The 26,578-nt window shown below is 39.4% G+C and overlaps 1 protein-coding gene across 7 annotated transcripts in view; it reads right to left on the bottom strand.

Moving 5' to 3' along the window:
- Positions 1-26,578, bottom strand: part of RSRC1 (arginine and serine rich coiled-coil 1) — a 355,437-nt gene that overhangs the window by 265,584 nt on the left and 63,275 nt on the right. For all 7 annotated transcript variants that reach the window (XM_061637162.1, XM_061637160.1, XM_061637161.1 and 4 more), the window contains one exon: positions 14,788-14,964. In XM_061637162.1, coding sequence (XP_061493146.1) covers positions 14,788-14,964 — 177 coding nt within the window. The remainder of the gene's footprint in view (positions 1-14,787; positions 14,965-26,578) is intronic.

Here is a 26,578-nt window from a genome sequence, read left to right as displayed (position 1 = left end):
ACTTTATCCAGCTGTGCAATATCCTTTTTAAGGTGCACCACCATAAGTGTACACAGTATTCCATGTGTGGTCACCCCATACATTTCTATAACAGCATTATGATATTGGCAGTTTTGTTTTCAGCCCTTTTCCTAATGATGCGTAACTTGCAATTATTCAAACTGAAGATTTGGGCTCCTTCTGGGAGGAAGGGTGGAATATAAATTTAATAAATAAACAGAATATTGCACACTGAGTCAACATTTTTATCAAGCTATCAACCACGACACCAAGATCTCTTTCCTGGTCAGTCATTACCATTTCAGACCCCAGTAGTGCATACATGAAGTTAGGGTTTTTGCCCAAACAGGGATCTCTTTACAGAAGTGTCCACTTTAGGTTAATATCTGTATCTTCACATAATGGGGTGGGTTACTTAATTTGTAGTTGACTATGTTAATACAATGCAGGTATCAACTAGCACAAGAATGCAAAAGAAATATAAACCAAAATCTTACTTTAAAATATTAATGCAGAAACTGAACAGTAAATAAAAAACAAAAGTTGCTCCATAACTAAGCAAACAATGCTACCACTGCTGTTCCTTTAAGGTAACAGTTCTGAATTAGAAGTACACTTTATCCAGTGAAACATTTAGCCTTTGCCACTTGTGAAGAGATGTCTTTCACGACGTCTAATGTTTTTCAATAAATTTTGCATAGAAACACGTTGCCCAAGCACAGGGTTGCCTGCTGTCACACTAAGATGATAAATGTTTAATGAAAACAACACCACACAGCTTGGTGTCAGACAACAGCTATCACAAAGACCCACTTTGATCTAAACAGGCACTTAAAAGGAGTTCTGAGCATGCTTTCTACCACAGAACGCTTACAACCTATATGCAAATTAGGAAAAATTAGCATAAATGACTTCCTGCTGCATAAAGTAGTAAGAGGTAAAGAAAAATATGACAGGCTCCAAGCACTGTATGACTGCTGTCAAACTCTGAATAGTCCAGCATTCCTTGGTTTTTTTTAATGTCTTCTGCCAAGTGCTAGAATACTAACAGGCATTTATTTATAGAGTGGGCAAATGCCACTAGATAACTGGAAGGTCATTAATTATACAGAAAATCCAAGTATAACAATAAGGTAATTTCAACTAGAAAATGTAGCCAAAACACATTTCCTTGTGAAGTCCTTCATGGGGAAGCCACCAAAAAAAAATAAGTGAGAGAGAAACCTGCTCTGTTCCTGAATTTTAAGAGTGTCTGCCCCCAACTTACTATCTTCACTGGGCTCCCATTGGTGGATCTCAGAGTTCTTTTAAAATACAAAAGATCCCACAAGCCTGAAATCTGCCCGTCCCTCCCAGCTCTATGGAACAAGCAGCAAGAACCATTACTGACATTCACTATGACTTCTACTTCTAACTCCTCAGACTTTTGTACAATAAAAAAGACTGGTAAAGAAAACCTAATTTGCTAAAGCAGCGTACAGATTATAGCATTGTATTACATATTTCAATCTAAGGAAAGTTTTTTTTAAGTCGTTTCATTAATAAATGCTAGCATTGAAGAAAGTGGCTTTGGATATTTCTGCTCTTTAATACAAAAATCCCTGAAAAGGATCTTCCAGAAAATCCTGTAGTCCTTCAGGTCCATCTTGTAGAACATGCTAAAATCTCTATATCCAGGTAGCATACTACAACTGCAATCAGAAAATCAAGTATGATACATCCAAAAAAGGTGAATATTTAACAAACCCTAAAGGATCTTTAGAGCATAGTACACTGACCTATTCTTTATCTTCAATTTTACCAGAACTGGAACCCCTATCTTCTAGCGCTATAACTCTGTCATTCCTTTTAAGTACTTCAGGTAATTATTACCACCAGCTATTGAATTATAATATTTCAGTAAAACTGACTACTGAAACAGAACAAATTTTCAGCAGCACAAAAACAGCTTAAGGTTTAGTATTTTATTATGATGTTGGATCAAAAAGCTATGGGCTAAGACTATCTCCTAGAAATAACTCCAGCAACACCTCATGACTGAATAGCTCTAAAAACAGTGATCCCAAACCAGATTATTGATTAAAGTCCATGTGTTAATTATCTTTATGTTCTATAGAAAAAACTAAGTGGGATAGAGTGTTAAAGAGGAAAATATAGGAGAATTGGACAAGGGTTTGGGTTTGAGTATGTGTGTGTGACTCTAATTCAATGATACCTTCAGCTGATATGGACTCTTCACAGCTTAAAGAGCCCTTATTTGGGAGGGGAAATTAGAATCAAAGGAATAACTTTTCCTCCAATTGTAGAACCACTGGGGAATTGTGAGTGTGTGAGAGTATGTTTGTGTCTATGTGTTTAAATCGTGAAGGACAGCAGAGCCCTTAAATGTCTATATCAGAGGTAAGGAACCTCCAGGTCTGGCCTCAGATATTGGCCCACCAGACCATTTTGGGCAAGCCACACCTACCTTTCCAATAACTGATATTTTCTTGAATTCAAGATGGTGATGCAAAGGATCAGCTGTCAACTGTCTAAATAGCCCACAGGGTTGGGAATTATCCTTTCAGCTTACCATCCAGATCCTGCCCCTCCCTGCCCTTGGTCTACAGCATCCTAGATGAGAAGTGAGATTAGGGATGAAGACATGTGCTTAACGCACAACTTTTATTAGCTTGTCACATTCTTGTTTTGCTCAAAAAGCACAAAGAATATATTTTTAAAACAGTTTGGAGGCAATAGTAACTTTATTTTCTACTAATCCTCAAGCAATGGCATGTCTCACTATGACTAAATCTTGATTTATAACTTGGAATCGGTATAAATCTTTACATAAAATTATTCCTTGCAAATATCTTTCTATTGTGCCCCTTTCTTATACAAACAGGAATGGCAATAGGCACTAAATAACAGTACTATGTTGCTGTTAGCATCCTAAATCTCCAAAATGAGAAACAGATGTAAAGACAAAAGTTTCTTAGATCCATATTCCCTATGCAGACATTCTTTGATCACTGTCTGATTAAATGAAAACTCTATTTCACTTTAAAAGTTATAGGAGGTATGAATTACATCAAGAACATCCTGTCAAATTTCATTCAGTAGCGTATTAATATTTGAAGTGTTCCTAAACAATATGAAAACCTTATTTTGAAATCCTACGTATACAAGATAATCTCTGAGGGAAGGAGGCCAATGTTGTAAATTGCTCAATTTTACAAACGTAATATTATTACAGAGAACAGAAAATCATGGCACACCCAAGGCTGTATGAGTAATAATGTACCTAACTTCACACTATTACAGCACCCAGTCCATATCATTTCTAAACAGCCTATTCCTTTCAGCACTTTCCAGCACTTCCAGCAAGATCAAATGCCACCAATGAAGCTTCTAGAGTTTGGGGCAAGGGGACATACCTCAATGGTAGAATACATGCTTTGCCTGCAAAAGTCCTCTGGTTCAATACCTGACTTTTCTAGTTAAAAAGAACAGACACCAGGTAATTGGAAAGACCCTGGAGAGCTACTGCCAATCACAGAAGATAACACTGAGTTAGATGGACAACAGTAGCCTGATATAAGGCAATTTTATGCACACCTTAACGTGGTGAGGGGGGTTCAGAGTGCTGAAGAAGCTGAGAGCAATGCCATTCAGGAGTCTAGACCAAGAGATTAGACTCCTAGAAGGGGCACCCAAGGGGGAATGGTCAAAGCTGAGACACCAGACTAAGATACATCCAGACTCAGAGGAAGGGAAGGGAAAACCACTTCTGAATACCTCTTGCCATGAAAACCCAATGAGCAGACTCTACAAAATGCAACACAAGATAGTGCTGGAAGATGAGACCCCCAGGTCAGATTGCACTCATTGAGCTACTCGGGAGGAACAACAGCAACTATGAGTAGTGGTGTGACTAATGATGCCACTGGGTCACAGCCAAAGGAAACCTAGAGGCTGATGCACACAGATGCGAAAAGTGAGTCCAGAGTTGTACAACGTAGCCATAGGAACATGGAATGTGAGAAGCATGAACCAGGGAAAGTTAAAAATTGTCAAACAAGAAATAGAACGTATCAATATTACAATACTTGGCATGAGTGCATTAAAATGGACGGGAATGGGACACTTTCAATCAGGCAACTACAAAATATTTTATGCAGAAAATGAGAAATTAAGAAGAAATGGGGTTGCTTTAATAGTGAGATGTAGCAAAAGCAGTTAGAAGCTATAACACAAGGTCTGAGGGACTAATACCATCATCCAAGTCTATGTTCCAACGGCAAACACAGAAGAAGTAATAGAAACATTTTATGCAGAAGTACAAGAAGAAACTGATCACACAACAAAACAGGATGTGCTGATAATCATGTGGGACTGGAATGAAAAAATAGGGAACAGAGAACAACTAGAAATTGTGGGAAAACAGGGCTTAGGAGATAAAAATGAAGCAGAAGAGGGAATTCTGTGAAGCCAATAATTTGTTTCTTGCAAACACATTTTTTGAGCAACCAAAAAGACGACTATACATTTGGACATCACCAAATGGTCAATATAGAAATCAAATTGATTATATAATTGGAAGCAGAAGATGGAGAAGTTCCATACTTTCTGCAAAAACAAGATCAGGAGCATACTGTGGTACAGATCATGAACTGGTAATATCGAAAATCAAAGTAAAGCTAAACAAGAACAACAAAGCAATCATAATGCCAAAATACAATCTAAATAACATCATAGAAGAATTTAAAGATCAAATAAGGAACAGATTTGAGGCTCTGAACCTAGCTATGGAGTGAAGTCAGAGACATTATCAGGAAAGAATGCAAAACGACAAAAAAAACTCTAGTTAAAAAGAGAAGAAAGACCTCAATGGATGACTGAAGAAACTCTTAAAATGGTTAAACAGAGAAGGAAAGCAAAAGGAGATAGAAACACGGTTAGAACTCTAAATGCAATACTACAGCAACAAGTACAAATGGACAAAGAGAACTACTGCAATAATTATTGTACAGAAATAGAAGAGGATAATAAAAAAGGTAGAACAAGAGCCCTATTCCAAAAGATTAGAGAAATCAAAGGGAAATTCAAACCAAGAGTAGGGATATTGAATAATCAACAGGGTAACACACTGACTGACCAAGATAAAGTAAAAGGGAGATGGAAGCGGTACACTGAAGAATTAAATAAAAGAGATGCAAAGATGACAGATTCATTCACGGAAGAACCGTATGATGAAGAACCGGAAACTTTAGAATGTGAGGTGGAAGCTGCTCTTAAACTACTTGGAAGAAACAAATCACCAGGAACAGATGGCATACCAACAGAGTTGCTACAAGAGTAAACATATGCGAGGCACATTACCAAATTCTTCCAAGCTACACAGCAAGTGGATTGGACTGTGAAAGACCAACCCAAATGGTGTTGGTATTTTGACAAATTTATAGGGCAGTACAATATCTCAGAGAGGAGGCCGGGTCTCCTGCTTCCCTGGTGCATTCATTATAGCTGACCAATTTCCCTGCTTTTTAAAGTTCGATAGAAATATCTGTGGGCTATAGGTACATTATTAAACCGCAAGGTTTAATTGAATAAGTTAATTTCTCTGCTTTTTAATCCAGGAGGTAAGAAATCGGATCCTGTGCAAGCTTGCCAATAATGAATTGATCATTTGAATGCTTATTGAGTTCAGTGGGATTTACTCCCTTGCAATCATGCTTAGGACAGGTGAAACTGACCACAGGGATGGGGAGGGGGGAAGGAGGGGGAGGGGAGCAGAAAGGAGGGGGAGGGGAGGAAAAGGACAGGTTTGATCATTTGCATGTTTATTGAGTTCAGTGGGATTTATTCCCGTGCAATCATGCTTAGGATAAGTAAAACTGACCGGGGAGGGATGGCTGGGGTGGGCAGGGAAGGAGGAAGGAGGAAGAGGGGAGAGGAGGAGGAAGAGAGAGGAGGGGGAAGGAGGGGAAAGCCAGTTCCGATCATTTGCATGCTTATTGAGTTAAATGGGATTTACCCCTATGTAATCATGGTTAGGATAGGTAAAACTGACCATGGGGGAGGAGCAGGGGGAGGGGTGAGGAGAGCAAAGGAAGAAGGAAGAGGAGAGGGGAGTGGAAGGAGGGGGACGGGGAAGGAGGGGATTGGAGGGGAGGGGCAAAGGAAGGACAGGTTTGAGCATTTGCATGCTTATTGAGTTCAATGATATTTACTCCCATGCAATCATGTTTAAGATAGGAAAAACTGACCATGGGGAGGGGGAGGGAAGGGGCAAGAGGGAGGGGATAGGAGGGAGGAGAAGGTAGGGTGGGTTGGATCAGCTGCATACTTTTTGAGTTCAATGGGATTTTTTTCTGTGCAATCATGTTTGAAAATGGAAATGGACTGCCTTCAAATCAATTTCGACTTATGGTGACCTATGAATAGGGTTTTCATGGTAAACGGCATTCAGTGGTGGTTTTACCATTGCCTTCCTCTGAGGCTAACAGGTAGTGACTGGCCCAAGGTCACCCAGTGAGCTTCATGGCTGTGTGGGGATTCAACCTCTGGTCTACCAGGTTGTAGTCCAACACTGACCTGGAGGAGGAAAAGGGAAGGGAGGGGAGCACGAGAGGAAGGGGAGGGGATTGGATGGGTGGGCACTGGGCAGAGGGGAAGCCCCTTTCCTTTCCAAAAGGAAAACATTATGAACAGAATTATTGCTTTTCAGTGTTTCCTCAACTTTTTTATTTTACAGCAGGCACATGTAGCCTCCCACGCAAATTTAAACCAAAGCTGTCCCTGGTCACATCCACACCAGACCTTTATCTCATTTTAGGCAGTCATGGCTTCTCCCAAAGAATCCTGGGATGTGTAGTTAGTGAAAGGTGCTGAGAGTTGCTAGGAGACACCCTGTTCCACTCACAGACCTTCAATCAGAGCGGCTGACTGTTAAACCACTCTGGCCACTGGAGCTCTGTCGGGGGAATAGGAGTCTCCTCTCAGCATCCTTCACAAACTACACTTCCCAGGATTCTCTGGTTGAAGCCATGACTATCTCAAGTGAAATCAAAGTCTGGTGTGGGTGTGGCCCCGATTAGCCAAGACAATCAGCTGTAAGTCTCGGTTTTAGAACACTGACAGTTGATTCCTACTGAGCAAGCCCGACATTATCATTCAGTTCAATGCAAAATTTATTAAATTAATTAAAAATCAGCCAGGCATTTTTTTAACTTTTAAACTGCAGAAGATGAAGATCAGCGTATGGGGCAAGGTCAGTAATAGGATTACAGGTCCTCTGTGAACATGAATTTCAACAGATTATGAGAACTCTCTGAGAAAAAAGTCCAAAAGGGGTCTGGTTCTTTTCTCTCTCTCTGTACACTTTGAACTCTCAATTCTTTCTGACTGTTTTGTTTATCGCCATGAATATTGAGAGGGTTGTTAAGCAAGTGTTTCTTAGTTCAGGACTATAAGTTTTGCAAGGTTTTGTTTTGAAATGAGCTTATGGGAAGCATCAGAATGTCATGGGGGGTATTTTCAATTTAACATTGTGGAATGTGAAAAATCCATGCTGGCTATAGTATACAGCCACTCTTGTGGTGGCATAATAAATAAATAAAGTTATACTCCAGACGTAACTTCATTGCTATGCCACAAATTGCAAAGTGGACTGACTACCTCAAGAAAAGAACACTTTAAACATATCACTGACTTTTTGTAGCAAAGAATTATCACTTTCACTAGAAATGGTGAAGCAATCCATCTGCTCCATATCTGGAAGTATCCACACCTTCTAGATCATTGTGCGGATCAAAATACATTGTGTGTATTAGTTCACACTTCTTTGAACCCTTCTATTTACTATTTGACAAGGTTGTCGAAGGGCTGCTTTTAACATTTTTTTCTTTTTGAAAAAATGTCTTCCTAGCTGCTTGAAGAGGCCAGTGTGGTGTAGTGGTTAAGGTGTTGGACTACGACCTGGGAGACCAGGGTTTGAACCCCCACATAGCCATGAAGCTTACTGGGTGACGTTGGGCCAGTCACTGCCTCTCAGCCTCATGAAAACCCTATTCATAGGGTCGCCATAAGTCGGAATCAACTTGAAGGCAGTACATTTACATTTAGCTGCTTGAAGCAACCTCCATTTTTTCCACATACAAAGTGCTTAAGCAGGGAGGTGACATCACATCCTGTTGCTCCTAGAATTCAAGAGGCATTTTCAGCACCGTTTTCGAAGTGTGTGGGCAGTGTGAAGTAGCTGTGTTTTTTGCTGTTCCAAGCGGCTGACAAAACAAGATTAAAAAAAGATAAGTTAAACATAGTTCTTGGATCACCTTATCAAATTGAAAGTGAAAAAAATGGGAGGTTGGTGCAGGGTTTATTTTTTTAATTTGACATTTATGTGAAAATGAGATGGAACAGACTGGAGAAGGGGAAACAACTGTGAAAAGGAACTGGAATGAAAATAGACAGATCCATCAATCCTTACTTGCGATCTCCATCTCAGATACCATTATCTGATAACCGTCTTACATTAAAGTAAATGTTAACATTACAAAAATAAACTAAAATGTCACTATTTTGAATTGTTTTTATTAACATGTTTTTGTGCAAGCAAAATCATCTACAGCAAGGTATTTTCAACAGCATACAGTGAATTGTCATTAACACACAGGGATTACTGTTAGACCACACAGTTATTAGATAATGTATTTTAAAGAGATTCTATGTTATAACCAAGCATCAATAACCTTTACAATTAATCTTGGCCCTGTACTGATTCATTTAACATCTGATAGTAGCTTGCATTGTTATTGATTTGTCTTGATGCAAACATTCTAGGGATATCAAAAAAATATTGACACTAGATCCTTTACTTCATGCTAATATGAAATCTAGTAAGTTCTTGTTACTGACATTACAACATGCCTTTTGATGCCTCCTCTTAATTTTTAAGATATCTGCCTTCTAGATTAAATCCATCTGAAAAATATAAATTCTCAGAAAATTGGAAGTCATACATTAGCTACCATCTTCTCTGACTTACCATGATCTCTTGTCAAACAGGTTCTGAATAAAACTCTGTTTCACTATAGGCTACTGTGGAATATAAAAATATGAATGTCTTTACATGCAGAAAATAATAGCTCCCAGTTATCACATTCCTGTCTCTAGAAAAACAACAAAGAATCATGTGGTACCTTAAAATTTAACACATATGACATAAGCTTTCATGGACTAGAATCCATTTAATCAGATGCTTGAAGTATTATGCTGAGTTACGCATACACACATAGTTTGTAGGTGATGGATTGAGGTCAGAGGGAATGGAAATGCAGAAAGTACAGACAGTGATAATTACATTATTACCATTGGCCATCCACAAAATAGTTTTTGATTATATCTAATTAATACATGTAGTGTAATCACCACAGTCTCCCACTGAAGTTCCTTTGTTCAAGTATGGTCACTTTAAGGTCTGTTACAGAGGGTCATGAGGGTTTGAATGGTTTCCCCATTGGTTTTTGACTACTGCTATTTCTTATGACAGATTTGTGTCCATTTATTATTTTTGTGTAGAGCCAGGCCTGTCTGTCCTATGCAAAATGCAAAAGGGCATTGCTGGGAGATGATTACATTTATCACATTGGAAGATGAGCAGATGAATGCCCCCCTGATGCTATAGATAAGGTTATTAGGTCCTGGAGATAACATTATTAGGTACTGCAATAGTGCTGCCAGAGCAGACGTGAGAACAGAGTTAGCTCCTGGGTCTGATGAAGGCTTGTGTTCCTGTGTCTGCATGCATCTCTGGAAAACTATATTGTGCATCCAACCTGAGCATGAAGCTCACTCAGCAGCTTTTTATACTGCTATAAACATTCGGTTCACTGACAAAGCTTTTGACCTAACACGGCAACAAATTTCACTTCAAAGGCTATATTCTTAGAAAGCAACCATCTGTCTACAACTCACTTCATGTTCAGTGTTTATCTTATGCTCTTCAGCACCACCAGCAGCATTTCTGACATATTTGGACGAACACTTGTCAAAGCATATAGCACAGATGAAGCAACCCTTGAAGAAAAGCATTCCAGATAACACTAAAAAAAAAGCCTGTTTAGACAAACACTGGGAACAAAACACCACACAATACCTAGGTTCACCAAAACTGACACATTCAGCAGCAATAAAATTGCATCTTTCTGTGACCAGCAAAGCTTACATACCAGACCTTACATTTACTTAAAAGATATCAGAACAGATTCAACTTCTCCTGACAAATACAAATTACTCTTATTTTGCTCAGATATCATTCTACCCTACACTTTGAATGAATGAATGAATGAATGATTTATTTAATTGATTGACTGATTGATATCCCACCCTTCCTCCCAGCAGGAATTTTGAATAGTGCTGCAGTTGCTAGTTTCACCATGTTTACCATGGGAAGTCAGCTATGTCCTGCCAGCCCTGATTCTGGAGCTACAACTGTTAAAGACACAAGAACCCTGTTTCCCCCAATGCCAATCCTCAATAAAAGCCTAGGCTGCTATCCTATACCCATGTACCTGGAAGTAAGCCAAATTAAACACAAAGAGACTTACTGCTGAAATAAACATACATACCACTGTACGGTAACTTAACTATACAGTGAATTCTTAGTGAGTGCCTGGATATCAGCTCCTGCATAGCAGAAAGCATGCCTAAGCCTCTTTGCAAAGTTTTCACATTTTACATTTGCCATGCGGTGTGGGGAGGGTTTAACATTCACCTGCACTTATTGTGCAGTAGTATTTGCAGGAAATAATTAACTTCCAGGGAGTACACAGATCTCAGACAAATCCACAACAGGAAAAATGCATCCTGGTTGATAGGAAAAAAGGAAGGGGAAACTAAGGAGATTCCAAGGACTACTAGAAAATAAGACAGAAGCAGGAAAGGTGCACTAAAGGAGAGGAAAACACCAGCTCTTTAGGACCCTAAGGATTCCTTTTGCCTGGTGTCCAAACAACAAACTTCTCAATCACAACTCCAACTTCACTCATTGGCTAAAAACACAGAGAGGCAAAGGCAGCTAGACTGGCTCATCTCACAGAAATCACTTAGAAAGGTGCTTGCAGCTTTTGCTTCATAGCTTTCTTTCTAAGAGGGCTAGAGATTTACTTTTTAAAAAAATCAACTTGCAGTCTGGATCCTCTTCCTGGGGGCGCCAATGAAGGTATCCACAAGCATCAGGACTGGCAACGCAAGGTAACCTTTAGGCTAGCTACTATCTCTCAGCCTCAGACTCATTTGCAAGATAGGGATAATAATGGTTCACTTATGAACCTGCCTGTCAACTGAGATCTTCATTAGAGGTCCTTCTCTGGATGATTTCACCTGTGGTCCTTCTCAGCGGTGGCTCCTCATTTGTGGAATGCTTTCCCCAGGGAGGCACACCTGGCACCATTACTGTCTGTCTTTAAACACCAGGTAAAAACATTTTTATTCACATAGATATTTATCTGGAGTTTAATTTTCTGTTTATTTTTAGTCAGGTGGGGAGAAGTTCAATTTTGTTTTTATGGAGTTTTAAGATTTTAGGATGTTTTATTCTTGTTTGTATATTTGTTTTCCATGTAAGTCACTCTGAGTGTTCAATTTTTTTAAGTGACCAATAAATATAATAATTAAATAAATAAATATATAAGTTGACGGCTGCTGGCAAGAGGGCAGTTTCTGTGATTGTGTCCTGATTGTAAATTTTGTCAAGCACCTTCTTTTTTTATTGTTTATCTACCCTGCTTCTCTTTGCTTTTGATGGTTGATTTCACTGGGTAATTTTTTGCATATTTGTTTGTATCTGTTTTATTCCTGTATATTATTTTTATTTATTATTTTATGTATTTATTTGAAGTCCTGTATATACTGCCTTTCATTGACTACAGGAGAGTTTACAAAGAAAAATCAGTACAATAAAACCACACAACAAAAAATTAAAATGTATAAAAATATATCCACAGGTTCGTCAAAAGTACTAAAAATCATTGGCCTTGGAATGCCTGAGTAAACAGGCAAAACACCAACACTGTAGGTGTCTGATGCATCTCCAAATCATTCTAGAAATCATTCCATAAAGCGGAGTTACAGTAGAGAAGGCCCTCTTCCAAGCTGTCATAAGATGGATTTCTGCCAGACGCAGTACAATTAATAGGGCCTTCTCTGACTATCTTAGTGGATAGGCAGGTCTATACTGAAGGAAGTGTTCTCTCAACATGCCTGGTCTCAAGCTGTACAGGGCCTTGTAAGTCTATAACAAGACTTGAAACATGGTTCAATATCAAATAGGCAACCAGTTCAATTCTTTTAGTACAGGTATTACATGCGTGCAGTAGGATGATCCAATAAGCAACCTGGCCGCCACATTTTGCACCAGCTATAACTTCTGGACCAATCTTACCAGCTGCCCCACACAGAGCTGACGGCAATAGTCTAGAAATGACCAATGTGTGAGTCACTACAGCTAAGATATCTCCATCTGGAACAGTCACAGAAGCTGTACCAGCCAAAGCTGGAAAAAGATGCTCCTAGCCACTAGGGTCACCTGGCCCTCCAGTGACTGTATAGCTTTTCTTTCAGAGGGAGGCAATCCCATCTAGAACAGGTAAACCTAATTCTGAAACCTAACCACTTATTCAAAGGTCTCCGTCTTGCCAGGGTTCAGCTTCAGTTTACTGGCCCTCATTCAGCCCATCGCTATATCCATACATACTTTAACATACTGTTTTATTCCTCTGCTGCTTTATACTCTGGCTCTGTGAACCTGAATTCTATTTCATGAGTGGAAGGAAAAATAGGATCTAAGCTATTGTACTTATGATGGGGAATTTTATATATACATATATGTATAGCTAATGGGGAATTCAATATACATAAACAATAAGCAAAATATATTATTTTAGAAAGCTATAAAGGTTCATAACATTTTAATAGTTTAGTAGGAAACCAGATCTTTTTCTCTTCGGAGCGATCACCCCTGACCATGCTGGCTTGTTTGGTACTATTTGTACTCTGAACAATTGATAACACTGAACAAACACTGAACATCCCTGTACTCTCCAAGACGTAGAAAGGATTGCATTAACTAAAATGCTTAACTGTGAAAATGTACTTTCATGCGAAGTACTGAACATTGCCAAATTCACTAGAACACCAAATTCACTAGAACACGATGCAGAGAAGTACAGTACCTATGCAATGCCTATGCAAAATGCCTGTGTAATACTGTCATGTCTATGTCATTCTGATGTGTTAAATCCTGATTGGTAGATGCTGAAGTCTTTGTCCTGTAATGTATAAAAACCCCAGGCAAACAGTGCTAAGTTGCAGTTCTCCACTCACTAAGAGGGAGACTGACCAAGTGTACACTTGTCATCCAATGAAGGCCTGCCTTTTTGCTCCAAGCCTGTGTCTTCAAACATTTTATTCAAGGACCCCCCAGCAAAAGAACCCACAGGAGAAATACAAAAATTCTCCAACACTTATGCTCTTTATATATATTTTACTGTCAATCCACTTTGTATGCTATTGGCAGTAAGATGACATATAAGCATTTTGGGGGGGAAATAAAATTAGTAATAATATATGTGGAGGTACTGAGCAATAATAATAAAAATTATACTTAATATTTATATAGCACTTTAGAGGTGCAAAGAGCTTTATATACATGATCTTAGTAACCTTTTCAACAACCTTGTAAGATAGACAAGGTTGTTGAAAAGATTACTAGGATCATGTATATAAAGCTCTGCACCTCTAAAGTGCTATACAGATATTAAGTATAATTTTTATTATTGCTCAGTACCTCCACATATATAGCAGAAGCAATTGCTACAAACGGTGAAAGATACAAGCTAACATGGTTATTATAGAAATAGGAAGAACATGGCATTGCTCACATATCACATTAAACTATAGTTTAAAACAACTATGGTTTAATGTGAATGAACAGCACGCTAGTGCATGCTGCTCAAAAGTTCCCACAGTGCTCCTTCCCCACTCTTGCCATTCTGCAGACAAAACAAGCCAAAGTCTGACTTCTCAGATCACATTGTCCAAACTTAGGCTCATGGTTTGTTTCCTCAAAACAAACCAGAAACAAAAAGCAAGGTTTCTTCTTGTCTTACAGCTCATGGTTTGTTTGGGGAAAACAAACCACAGGCCTGAGTTTCTATCACCTGATACACCAGAGTCTGGCTTGTCTCATCCATGACATAGCAACAGGAGGAGTGGATCAAGAGTCAACAATGTGCAGCAGTATACTGCTCAGTTACATTAAACCACAGTTTGTTTTAAACCATGGTTTAATGTGATATGCAAACTGGGCCAATGTCTCGGACTACTGCTTCCTGCAGTTAGTGCTGATGCTAAATGATTGCTGACTTGGTTAGCAGCCTGGATTTGAAATAAGGGAGAAGGACTACTGGAACTAATCTAACAACAGGATATAATAAGTATTTTTTTAAAAGGAAAAACTGAAGACAGAAAATAATACAGTAGGGCCCCGCTTTTCGGCGTTTCGCTAATGTGGTGGTCTCAATTAGACTCAATTAGAGTAAGGCCCCACTCATACGGTGCTTGTTCCGCTTTTATGGCATTTTTCAGGCGTTGGGCACCATTTTATTGATGGAGTTCCGCTTTTCGGCGGGTTTTGCTTTTCGGCGGGGGTCTGGAACGTAACCCACCGTATGAGTAGGGCCCTACTGCACATTAATATTCACATTATCTCACTATTTCATTAATTAGATTTCCTTTGTTACTTACCCGCTTTTGGCATAATGCTGATCCTTCTCTTTTCCTCTGGCCCGCTCCTTATCTCTTGTCTTCTCTTTATCTCTGCCTTTACGTCTTTCTTTATCACGAGACCTGCTACGAGTTCTTCTGTGACTTGTCCTTTCACTGCTTCGGCTATAAGAACGCTGTTGAGGCCTGGAGTGTGACCTATAAGTTGAACAGTAAGTGAAAACTGTAAGTGACAAACGTAGTAATTCTAGCCACTTTAATATTGCTGTCCACCTACAGCTTTAATCTGCAGAACAACTGGTTTGCTCATAACTATTTCTGCATTTTAAAAACATTGCACTTATTGAGTTAAACTGTTAAACTATAGGTCAGTGTTATGAAAATGAGTCTCAACAAGCCTTGGGCTCACATGCTACCCCTCCCCTCTCTTCGTCTAGCACAGACACAAGTAGTTCAGGAGCCTTTGCTTCCATTTAGAATAACCATAGCTTGCTTGTTGTCCAAATCTAGAAAAAAAAGTGCTTAAACTTAATTATGGTTAGTGGAAATAAGCCAACTTCAAAACACCACTGATGAAGCTGGCTTGTTTTCACTACCTATAGATACGATCATCTGCAGTTTAGGGTTTGGATGACACACTAAACTGCAATTAAACAAAACCAGAAGCTTCTAATCTCCTCACAGCCGCACCACAGAAGATGAGGGGAATGAAGGAGGAGCGTGCAAGCCTAGGGAGAACTTAGATTCATTTGCTGTTATATCCAAACTCAATCACTATATCAAATGATTTACGTGAGGAAAAATAATGATTTTTTTGCCTTGAATGAACCTAAGGAAACCATGCATCAATACAGTTAGAAAATGAACTCATTGTACACTGTGTCTGTTCAAACATATCAAGCATCCATAACCAAGCGCATTTGAAGCTGTTGGAAGTGGGGCAAGAGCAACTCCTGTTTTGTTCTTTTGTTTAAGCTCCAAAGGGAAGATAGGACTAGGGTCCTCCAGATGGATAGGCTTGTTTACCTTTTACCTGTGATGCTCTGACTGACTTCCTTCTGTCGCTAGACTGTTACGTCTTACCTGCCCCTCCTTCCGCCCTTTCCACTCCTTTTCTCCTCCGACTGTCTGGGAGAGAGGAGACATCCCTTTGTCTCTGCTTTCTCCAAGCATGGGGCTAACTCCTACACCTGGGCATTATGCCTCCAACTTAGTTAGTTAGAACTAGGTTTGCCTTTTCTATCTACAATGTATTTCTATAAATAAAGTAGCTTTTCTTATTTTACTAAGTCTCCAGTCTCAGTGATGCTGATGCAGGGTAAAAGCCTGCTTTCTTAGGTAAACGCACGCACACGCTGGCACACTCACATTTCAACATCTGCTGTTACTCTGCTGCTGTGGTGTTGCTTTAAACCAAATTAAGCACACAAATTACACACAGCGCAACAGAAGCCTGGGCCTGGTTAGATTATCAGTTCTCTCTGAGAGTGAGAATACAAAAAAGAAAAACCCCTATCATCATACTAGCTCACTCAACAGTGTAAATAAACAAAGAAACTATGTTTTGCACATATCACAGTTTTCTAGTTCAGACAAAAACAACAAACTATGGCTTGCTGCTATATCAGGAATGGAAGTATTCTATTGCAACATACAAGGGTAGGAAGAAGCATGCAAATGTGAGGCTATTCATAATGCTAAACCTTTGTAGCACTACATCTTAATGGAGCTCTTACGTTAGTTTCTATGTATAGAGGCAGGTATATCAGAATACAGCTATTTGGGAGAACAACAGGATATAATAGCAATCACACCTTAATATTTCCTTCTGTACAAACTTAAAAAGGCATTTGATTTCATGGTGCCCATATAAAACCACGTATGTTCACGCAAATAAAGGGAAAAAAACATTTCCCACCAAAAATTCTGGTTTTGTGCATATACAAATGTAATGCAATACACTACAGTATACTCATTTAATCAACAAAAACCCAAAGATTGACTAAAATTTCTTTAATCAAATGTCAGTCCTAATCAAAAGACATTATTCCAGCACACTACTAATGAACAAACAGCAGCACCAACCTCTGGAAATTATCTTAGATCCTTTCAAACAGATAAGAATTACCCTGCAATGAATTCATTGAACTGTTTCATATACAGCTATATCTTTAGTGAAAAGTGCTGATTCTGCAGATTCCAAATCAATGTCTCATTTAGTCCCAGGCTTATGTAAGCTAGTCAGTGTGGGACTGTCTTTATTGGAAACTGTTAAATGGTAAACCTTATGCCACTAGGAGGTTATCGTACCAGTATACCAAATCCACAGCTCCCTGTAGTTTTCTTGAAGTTATTAATAGTTTGCATAGAGCATACTTAGAAAGGTAACTTCCCCTTATGTTACAGTCTTAGGCTTCATATCACAATCTTTGGCTGCATTCAGATGCTATACTACATCGTGGTTAAGTACTACAAGAATGGGCGGTGGTGAGCTGTCGACTTACAGACTCTCTCCTTACTTTTTCAGGCACAAGAGAATGAGATCTAAAGTCTACATTCACAATTTATCACAAATTGCACCTTCCCATCTTGTCCAAATCCTGGTTTGATATCTAGTTTGTTAACTAACTATAGGGTTTTTTTAAACAAACCAGTTATAGGAAACTTCCATTTGCTACAAACTGCAAATGGAAGATTCTAATTGCATGCAAAGGAGGAAGGTGTTTTCTTGTAACATCAATCCACAGTTTAGCATTACATCTGAATGAGACCTTACTCTTGTGGTTAAGAATGCCCATTTTACACAGCGGGGATAGGAAACCACAGGCTCAGGAACCAAATGTGGCCAGCCAAGCCTATCTATCCATTCCCAAGGACTCTGCCTAGGCAGCCACACCCCCTCTGACCAGGCTACAACTCTCTTTTGCCAGGCTGGAATGTGTTCTTAGACTATGCCTCTCCCTTGCCTGCATGAACACATGTGCGAGATGGATGTGTCTGTAGAAATCTCTGGCTTTAATGGTGGCTAGATTATAGCCTTGCTGTTCAAAGTGTCGCATCCATTGCCCCACTCACTTTTTACTTCTAGCTGTCCTATCTGGACAGCGATGACCTCGCCTCAGTTGTGCATGCTCTGGTAACCTCTAGATTGGACTACTGCAATGCACTCTACGTGGGGCTGCCTTTGAAAACAGTTCGGAAACTACAGCTAGTGCAAAACGCAGCAGCCAGACTGTTGACGAGGACCAGACAGTCCGCACATATAACACCTGTTCTGGCGCGTTTGCACTGGTTACCTATTGGTTTCCGGGCCAAATTCAAAGTGCTAGTTTTGACTTATAAAGCCTTACACGGTGCAGGACCGCAATACCTAGCAGAACGCCTCTCCCGATATGAACCTACCCGTTCACTACGTTCAACATCAAAGGCCCTCCTCCGAGTTCCAACTCACAGAGAGGCTCGGAGGGTTGTAACGAGATCTAGGGCCTTTTCAGTGGTGGCCCCCAAACTATGGAATAGTCTCCCCAACGAGGTTCACCTGGTGCCTACACTTTTTTCTTTTCGGCACCAGGTTAAAACCTTTTTATTTTCCCAGGCTTTTAAAAAATTTTACATTTTATTGTTGTTATACAGACCAGGCTGTTAATTGTTTAAAATATATGCTCAGTGTTACTATTGTCATTTTAATGTATTTTTATTGTATTGTATTTATTGTGCACCGCCCAGAGAGCCTCTGGCTTCGGGCGGTATAAAAATTGAACAAAATAAAATAAAATAATACATCTACATGTGCCTCTTGCTACACTCACCTCTGTACCCCCCCCATGGAGGCTGCCAACAAGGAAATGTGGCCCTTGGGCTGCAAAAGGTTCCCCACCTCTGTTATACATGATGTAGGCCTAAGCCGGCAGAGATCATGTTATGAGATACTAGACTCTTAAATTTGGTACACTCCTAGCTGAGCCATGGATCCACTAGAATGCTTCTTGTCTTTAATTACCTAGTCCAGTATGAAACTCTTGGCGCTGTAAAATTGTTAATATTTATATGCTACAAATATAAACAATGCATTTCTAAATCAGGTCAATGGGTCATGTAGTCTACAACCATGGCAACATACATTTTGGAGAAGATCACAAGCAGATAGGATGTTGGCAGCCATTTTCTGTTATTTTGTCCCCAGATTTAAGACAAATCTGTAAAAGGGCAGGCATCTTGATGGATTGCCCCACATTTATCAAATTCCATTCCTATATATCAAGTATAATAAACCTTTCCTTTTTACTAAAAGGCAAGACAAGGTTGGGCTAAGGGGAGTTGAGAATTTATCTTGTAATCAAAGTGGGCAAACTTATCCTCTAGTTTTTAAAACATATTCTTGCTTGACCATTGAGAAAGAGGTGGAATAAAAATGAAGGTGATATCTAACAGAAGGTATGCTCAGAGTAGAGCCTCTGAAATCAAGTGAGTGATTTCAATAAATCTACTCCAAGAACAACTACTGTAGGATATCATCATGAATTAGGGTTGCCAGGTGTCCAGTTTTCACCCAGAGACTCAGATTTTAGGGGTCCTCTCCAGGTCTCCAGGTGAGTCACCTTAATCTCCAGACTTTCAACTTTTTTTAAAAAAAAAAATTAATTTTCTAGGTGGTCTTGATCACAAGATATAGACCAAAACACCAGCCCCCCCTCCCCAGCAACTTCTGTTAAATCAGCTCATAACAGCCTGCTCTATTCCCGCACTTTCAGGTTTGTAGCCTATAAGTGAAGTCAGGGTTGTGATTTGTTGACCTCCAGACAGTACCTAGACCCCATTACAATGCCAGAAAATGGTTGTTTTTTCCTGTTTATCTGAAAATCTCATAAATTGAATAACTATATAGCTTTCAGTTTTTTTCTCTCTTGTGTGCAGAAGACAAACAAATTTAAATTTTCCTGGGCTGCTGAAGAGGGCAGTGTTTTGAAAACTTTCCCAATATGAAGCTTTAATCCAATACTCACTTTTCTGGAAGTAAAACTGCAATGCTAATCCCATATACCCGGAGTAAACCACACTGAATTCAATCGGACTTACTTTTGAGTAGATATGGTTAGGATTGTACTGTAAATTAATGAGACTTTTGAGTGAACATAGCAAAGAATTGTGTTTGTGTTGTAAATCCTTTTTTTTAAAAGCAATTTGGCAGGGCTTACTTAGGTACCACAGTTTTTATTATGTAGTAAACTAATACTGATTTTTTAGGAAATGTTTTGCAATAACAGGTTTGAAAATAAACTATTATATGGTGTGTATGTATTTTTACATCTGCATTTTGTGTGTGTATATGGAGTCTTTCCAACAATCCTGTGAGGTAGGGTTGCTGATTGGAAACCAAGGCAGCTTACAATAAGAAATAAATCCCTTTAAAATCCAGTAACCATAAAACCAAGTATAAACAGTTGCAAAACAGCTTAAAGTGGCATGATTCTGAATTTTTTTTGGGTTGGGTTCAGTGAATGAAGTTCCTTATCACCTGAGGTTGCAGTTCTCGGCACACTTCCCTGTTTGAAGCAAGTCCCAATGTATTCAATGGGGCTTACTCAGAGGAAACAAACATAGGATTGCACTATAAATATCTTTACAGATGTGTAAATAATAAACATATTTGACAGTCATGCTTTTATAAATATTTATTTATACTGTGTCCCAATAAGAATTTGGTTTCACACTATGGTTGTAGATTATTATTTCTTCTACATGTTAAGTATGCCCTTCTTCCTCGGGGTGGTCAGGGCATATACTTTGCATGCAAAGGTCCAAAATTCAGTTCTGGAAAAGACTATTGCCTGGAATCTTGGAGAGCCAATACTAGTCCATGTCATCAGTACTGAGCTAGATGGTACCAAATGGCCTCAGTCAGTATAAGGGAGATTCCTTTGTTCCTGAAAGTGGGAAGAGACTCAAGGGCCACATGACTCCAAAATTTATTTATGTATTTTATTTACAACATTTATATAGCACTTTATTGTAAAAATCTAAAAGCAGTTTACAGAAGAAATTGAAGCAATAAAATTGTTGGCAAATACAATTAAAGACAGGTATTTAAAAACATTCAAAATAATAAAACCAACAGTGAGTTAAAAACAGATAATCTAATACACAATAGCTTTTACATGCCTGGATAGGCTTGCCTAAACAAAAATGATTTTAGCAGGTGCTGAAAAGAGTACGATGAAGGCATCTGCCTAATATCAATAGGCAGGGAGTTCCAAAGCGTAGGTGCTGCCACACTAAAAGATTGATTTCTTACAAGAGCAGTACTATGTGGAATCCGTAACACTGAAAGCACACTTTGAACTTGGCCTGGTAGCTAATCAACAACCAGTACAGATTTCAGAGGAGAAGTATTATGTGCTGATAGGGTCTCACTCATGTAAGCAATCGTGCCACAGCATTCTGCACTACCTGCAGCCCCCGGGTCAGATTGTGCTGCACGGGGGTTTCTGTGACCTTGGCTGACTGGCTGCCAGGATATTTTTAGTGTTGAATCCTGATTGGTTTGTGGGATGCTGAGTTTTCTGCCTTACTCATAGAAATCTTCTTGTGGTTGGTATGGTATTGCATTTAGGAAATTATCACTGTCTTTTGCTTTGCTTTTTTATTTGCATTTCATTTACCTTTAACCTCACTCCTTTACATCCGTAAAAGCAACAACAGTGGTTACATGTGCTCAGCTCAACCCCCTTAAACCCACTGATGATGCAGCTTGTTGGTTGCATGACCATTGTTTCTTGCCCAATAGTGGTAAAAGAAAATTCACATACTGGGAAGTGTGGCTCCAATTGCTGTTGCTCCTAATCTACTGCCTGTGAAGGTAGAACAAACCATGTGTGTTTTCTTTCTGACAAATATTTACTCACTGGAATTGGGTTGGCTGTCAAAGTGAGTTTATAGCAGCCCAGAGGGTAGACAGAAAACGGTAGAGAATCTTCTTGCTCTTACTCATTTCTCAGACCTCTTTCTGAAATGAATGGTCAAATTCGTACAGAAGTTTGGAGCAGCCATGTTAAAAGGTACGGACAGGGCATTCCAGGCAGGGGGTTGCCAACCCTACTTGGAAATGGATATCTTTGCAAAGAATCCCTAGTCAAGCTTTACCAACAGCAAAATCCAAACTGGCAGCCTGTATGTTTCCAAGCTCGATTTAAGGTGCTGGTTTTGACCTATAAAGCCTTACACGGCTTGGGACCACAATACCTGACGGAACGCCTCTCCCGATACGAACCCACCCGTACACTACGGTCAAGATCAAAGGCCCTCTTCCGGGTGCCTACTCCAATGGAAGCTCGGAGGAGAGGGCCTTCTCAGTGGTGGCCCCCAAATTATGGAATGATCTCTCTGACGAGGTGCGCCTGGTGCCAACACTGTTATCTTTTTGGCGCCAGGTCAAGACTTTCCTCTTCTCCCAGGCATTTTAGCATGTGTTTTTAAATTGTTTTTATATTGTTTTGAATTTTAAAATTGTGTTTTAAATTGTTTTTAAAATATGTTTTTAAGTTGTGTATTTGTTTTAATGTTTTTTATTGCTGTAAACCGCCCAGAGAGCTTCGGCTATGGGGCGGTATACAAGTGCAATAAATAAATAAATAAATAAATAAATAAAACTACTCAGAATTAAGTCTTATTGAGTTCTACGGGGCTTAGGAAGTGTGTTTAGAATTGCAGCCTTCAGGAGCATTCATCTTTACTCCTGAGTGCTCCCATCTAACATCTCCACAACACTATGCTCCTTTCTTCCTACAATGCCCTTCTGGTGACTGAGGGCACTTAAACCCTTCTTGCCAGAAGCAAGTAGGCTAGAATAAATGGTCCCTACCCATGCTCCATCTTTTAGTTAAGATTTCTATCTTAATTTCCAATCAGAGAAATGCTTTTGTTGGAATTGCATGCTCTAAGCAACTGTGGTTGATGTTTAATGTATCATGCTTAATGACATCACTCGGGCCCACCTGTGACATCACTCAGGCCCGCCCCTGTGACAGTACTTGGACACATCCCTGAAATGATGGGTTTGAGATGCTTCTGACCTGGCAACCCTATCCTGAATACTTTAACAAGAATATATTATGTATTTTGTGTAAATTATCATTTCTACAATAGAGTATTTTCTTCACAGAAATAGCATGAAGACACGAAAGGAAGTGAGGGTGCAGAAGAGGGTAACATAGAAAATGGCCTACCAGACCTGCCCCCTCGCACAAAAATACAAACCAAAAAAACAACATTTCACCACACCATAGCACACACCCATCATGCCAAAGGTTAGGTCATTTAGTCAAGTTCAAAGATCTTCAATGACTTCTTAGATCCAGATAAGCCCATATGCTACAAAAATCCTACAAAAAAGCCATTTCTTTCCAATCTTTTAATGTCTAACTTACAGAACAAGAGAACTGTAGAGTTAAAATCTACCTTAACATGTACACTATGTTACTCCAGAGAGTTAAGGTATAGACGTAGAGAGTAATGTATGTAGAACTAAAATGTTTTAATACAAATGTGTATTGGAGCTGTGTTGGTAAAAAATCTTTTAATGGGATTCAAGAATGACTGAGAAAATGAAATGAACAAATTGAATCTACAGATTATCCAACTATCAGTCCATATCCCAGAATATAAATATTAATCAACATCCATCTGCAAGGCCATTGAGAAAGACTTTCCAGTCGAAACGCGTCTGGCCAACATATGCACTTTGAATTCTCTGGGTATTGAGTTTTGCTAATAGGCCATTGTTTAGTAGTCAATTTAGTATTACACTCTGGTACTGTTTTGATATTCTCATCCTCTATCTTATACGGACATGGGTCCTACATAGAATTTGTCCTTTGGCCACTTCTGTTTTATTATGTGCACTATTGTATGTGCACTTTTATGAGTATTTTTATTTGCCAACATACACGTTTGTATTAAAACATTTTATTTCTACATACCATTACTCTCTACATCTATACCTTAACTCTCTGGAGTCACCTACAGAACACACAGAGATGCTTGGCATCACTCAGCATCCCTGAATTTCACACCAGATAATCAGGGTTCACCAAAATTTTCCCAACTATCTCCAAAGCAATGTCTTTATTCCTTCAGCACTTTGCCTGTTTGTTAAAAAAAAAAACCCTGAAAATATCTATAAAAGGCTATTCAGTTACTGCACAATAAGTGCTAATTTGCTAATTCCTTCACAGGTAATCAATTAAAATGTAAAATATTGAATAAAATGACTTGCCTAAATTTAACAGCTGCTCCATAAGCACAATTAGTTTCACAAGAGCCATATGTAATCGAAACAGAGACAGAGACAGAGTTGAAACAAATAAAGCAGATTTTAAAACAAGTTTGAGAATATCTGCATTTAATTAGCAGGTGGGCACTACAACTGTATACTGTTTTTATACATTTGTATTTATGAAGTGACAGAAGATCTAGGGGCTTTTTAAAATGGCGTTTATTGTTTGAATGAGAACTGTTTTGCTGCATACTAAAGTGATTTAATCCCTCATAGCTCTGCTTTGAAAAAAATCAAATAGTGAAAGAAAACATGTGGAACACTGTAAAACTAGAAAGAATTTGTGACAAAAAACAGATACACATACCATAACCAAAAGGAAACTACACTTAATTAAATGTACACGACATCTGGAATATCAGTCTAATAAAACATGAAACTACTAATTTTCATTGTTCTATAGGAAATGAGGTCAGTGTGATTCAGCATTCACCCAATTATATTGCTCTATCATACTAAAACGCCATCTAATGTTTTTAAAATATTATAGTTTTTAAAAATTAAAGTAGAAAAGTAGAAAAATGGTTTGGGTCCTCTTTTCATTCCACTCTAGCATTACAGCTTAAGCAAGAGATAGCAAAAATGAAAACAAGTCTTAAGATGGCATGTGCTAAATCTAAATGAGTTACAAACACTGGAAAACAGCACCTACCCACAAATCATATTTTCAAAAATGACATGTTTTTATGGACACACCTATCAATAATAGCTTTTGGGTTAATGATAGTCCTTGTTACTTATGCCCCTCCCCAGATGAGAGGCAGTGACTGGCCCAAGATCACTCACTGAGCTTCATGGCTGTGTGAGAATTTGAACCCTGGTCTCCCAGGCCGTAGTCCTAGGATAGGGAAAAGTGACCATGGGGGAGGAGGAGGGGAAGGAGGAGATTGGAAGGGGATGGGAAAGGGAAGGAAGGGGTGAAGGGAGAGGGAAGGGGCAAGAGGGAGGGGATAGGAGGGAGGAGGGGAGGGCAGGTTTGATCATTTGCATGCTTTTTGAGTTAAGTGGGATTTACTCCTCTGCAATCATGCTTAGGATAAGTGAAACTGACCTGGGGGAGGGGCGGGAGGGGAGGAGAAGTGCAGGAAGGGGAGGGGAGGGGAGGAGATTGGGTGGATGGGCACTGGGTAGAGGGGAAGCCCCTTTCCTTTCCAAAAGGAAAACATTGTGAACAGTATCATTCTTTTTCACTGTTTCCCCCACCTTTTTATTCTACAGCAGGACATGTAGCCTCCCACCCAAATTTAAACCAAAGCTGTCCCTGGCCACATCCACACCAGACTGTTATTTCACTTTAGGCAGTCATGGCTTCTCCCAAAGAATCATGGGAAGTGTAGTGAGTGACAGGTGCTGAGAGTTGCTAGGAGAGGCCCTGTTCCCCTCACAGAGTTAAACCACTCAGGCCACTACCCATGATGGCTATGCGCTACCTCCTGGTAATGAGGATCTGTTGCTCTATTCAAAAAAGACAAAAAAATGAGCATTCTGAACCCTTGCAGCACCTTTTAATATACTGCCTCTAGATTATATGCTAAAACTCTTTTCAAATCAACTCAGTCATCCTAAAGAAATAATTTGGTATTGACTGCAGTCAGATAAAACAATTCAATCCAATGTCCCAACACAGCCAAACTCCTTCTCCCAAGGCTACATCCCTCACCCTCACTTTGCACCCCTTTGAGTGTTTTTGCCTAGCTAGAATGTCTCCTTAAGAACATAAGAAGAGCCTGCTGGATCAGGCCAGTATCCTGTTCTCAAAGTGGCCAACCAGATGACTATGGGAGGCCCACAAGCAGGACCTGAGTGCAAAGTCTCCTCTCGTAGTTTCCTGCAACTGGTATTCAGAAGTATACTGCCCCTGACCATGGAGGCAGAGCATAGCCATCTTTTGTCTGAATCTTTCAACTTCAACAGATGTCCACGAGTTCTAGCGCAATGAGAGAGGGAGAAAAACTTTTCTCTATCCACTTTTTCCATGCCATGCAAATTTTACATACTATCATGTCACCTCTTAACTGTCTTTTCTCTAACCTGAAAAGCCCCAAATGCTACAACCTTTCCTCATGGGGGAGTTGCTCCATCTCCTTGATCATCCTGGTTGCCCTTTTCTGAACCTGTTCCAACTCTACAATATCCTTGTTGTGGTGAGGTGGCTAGAACTGTACACAGTACTCCAAATGTGGTTGCACCATAAATTTGTATAATTGCATTATAATATCAGCAGTTTTATTATCAACTCCTTTCTTAACGATCCCTTGCAAGAATTTCCCTTTTTCACAGCTGCCGCACACTGTGTCAACTTCTTCATCAAGCTATCCACTACAATCCCACAGTTCTGTTCCTGATCAGTCACTGCCAGCTCAGACCCATGAGCGTATATGTAAAAATACGGTTCTTGGCCTAGACATGCATCACTTTACACCTATTTATGCTGAATTGCTTTGCCATTTTACCACCTAGTCACTCAGTTTGCAGAGGTCC

Source organism: Rhineura floridana, chromosome 7, assembly GCF_030035675.1.
Source record: "Rhineura floridana isolate rRhiFlo1 chromosome 7, rRhiFlo1.hap2, whole genome shotgun sequence".
Classification (NCBI taxonomy): domain Eukaryota; kingdom Metazoa; phylum Chordata; class Lepidosauria; order Squamata; family Rhineuridae; genus Rhineura; species Rhineura floridana.
This window is presented reverse-complemented; position numbering and strand designations above follow the sequence as displayed.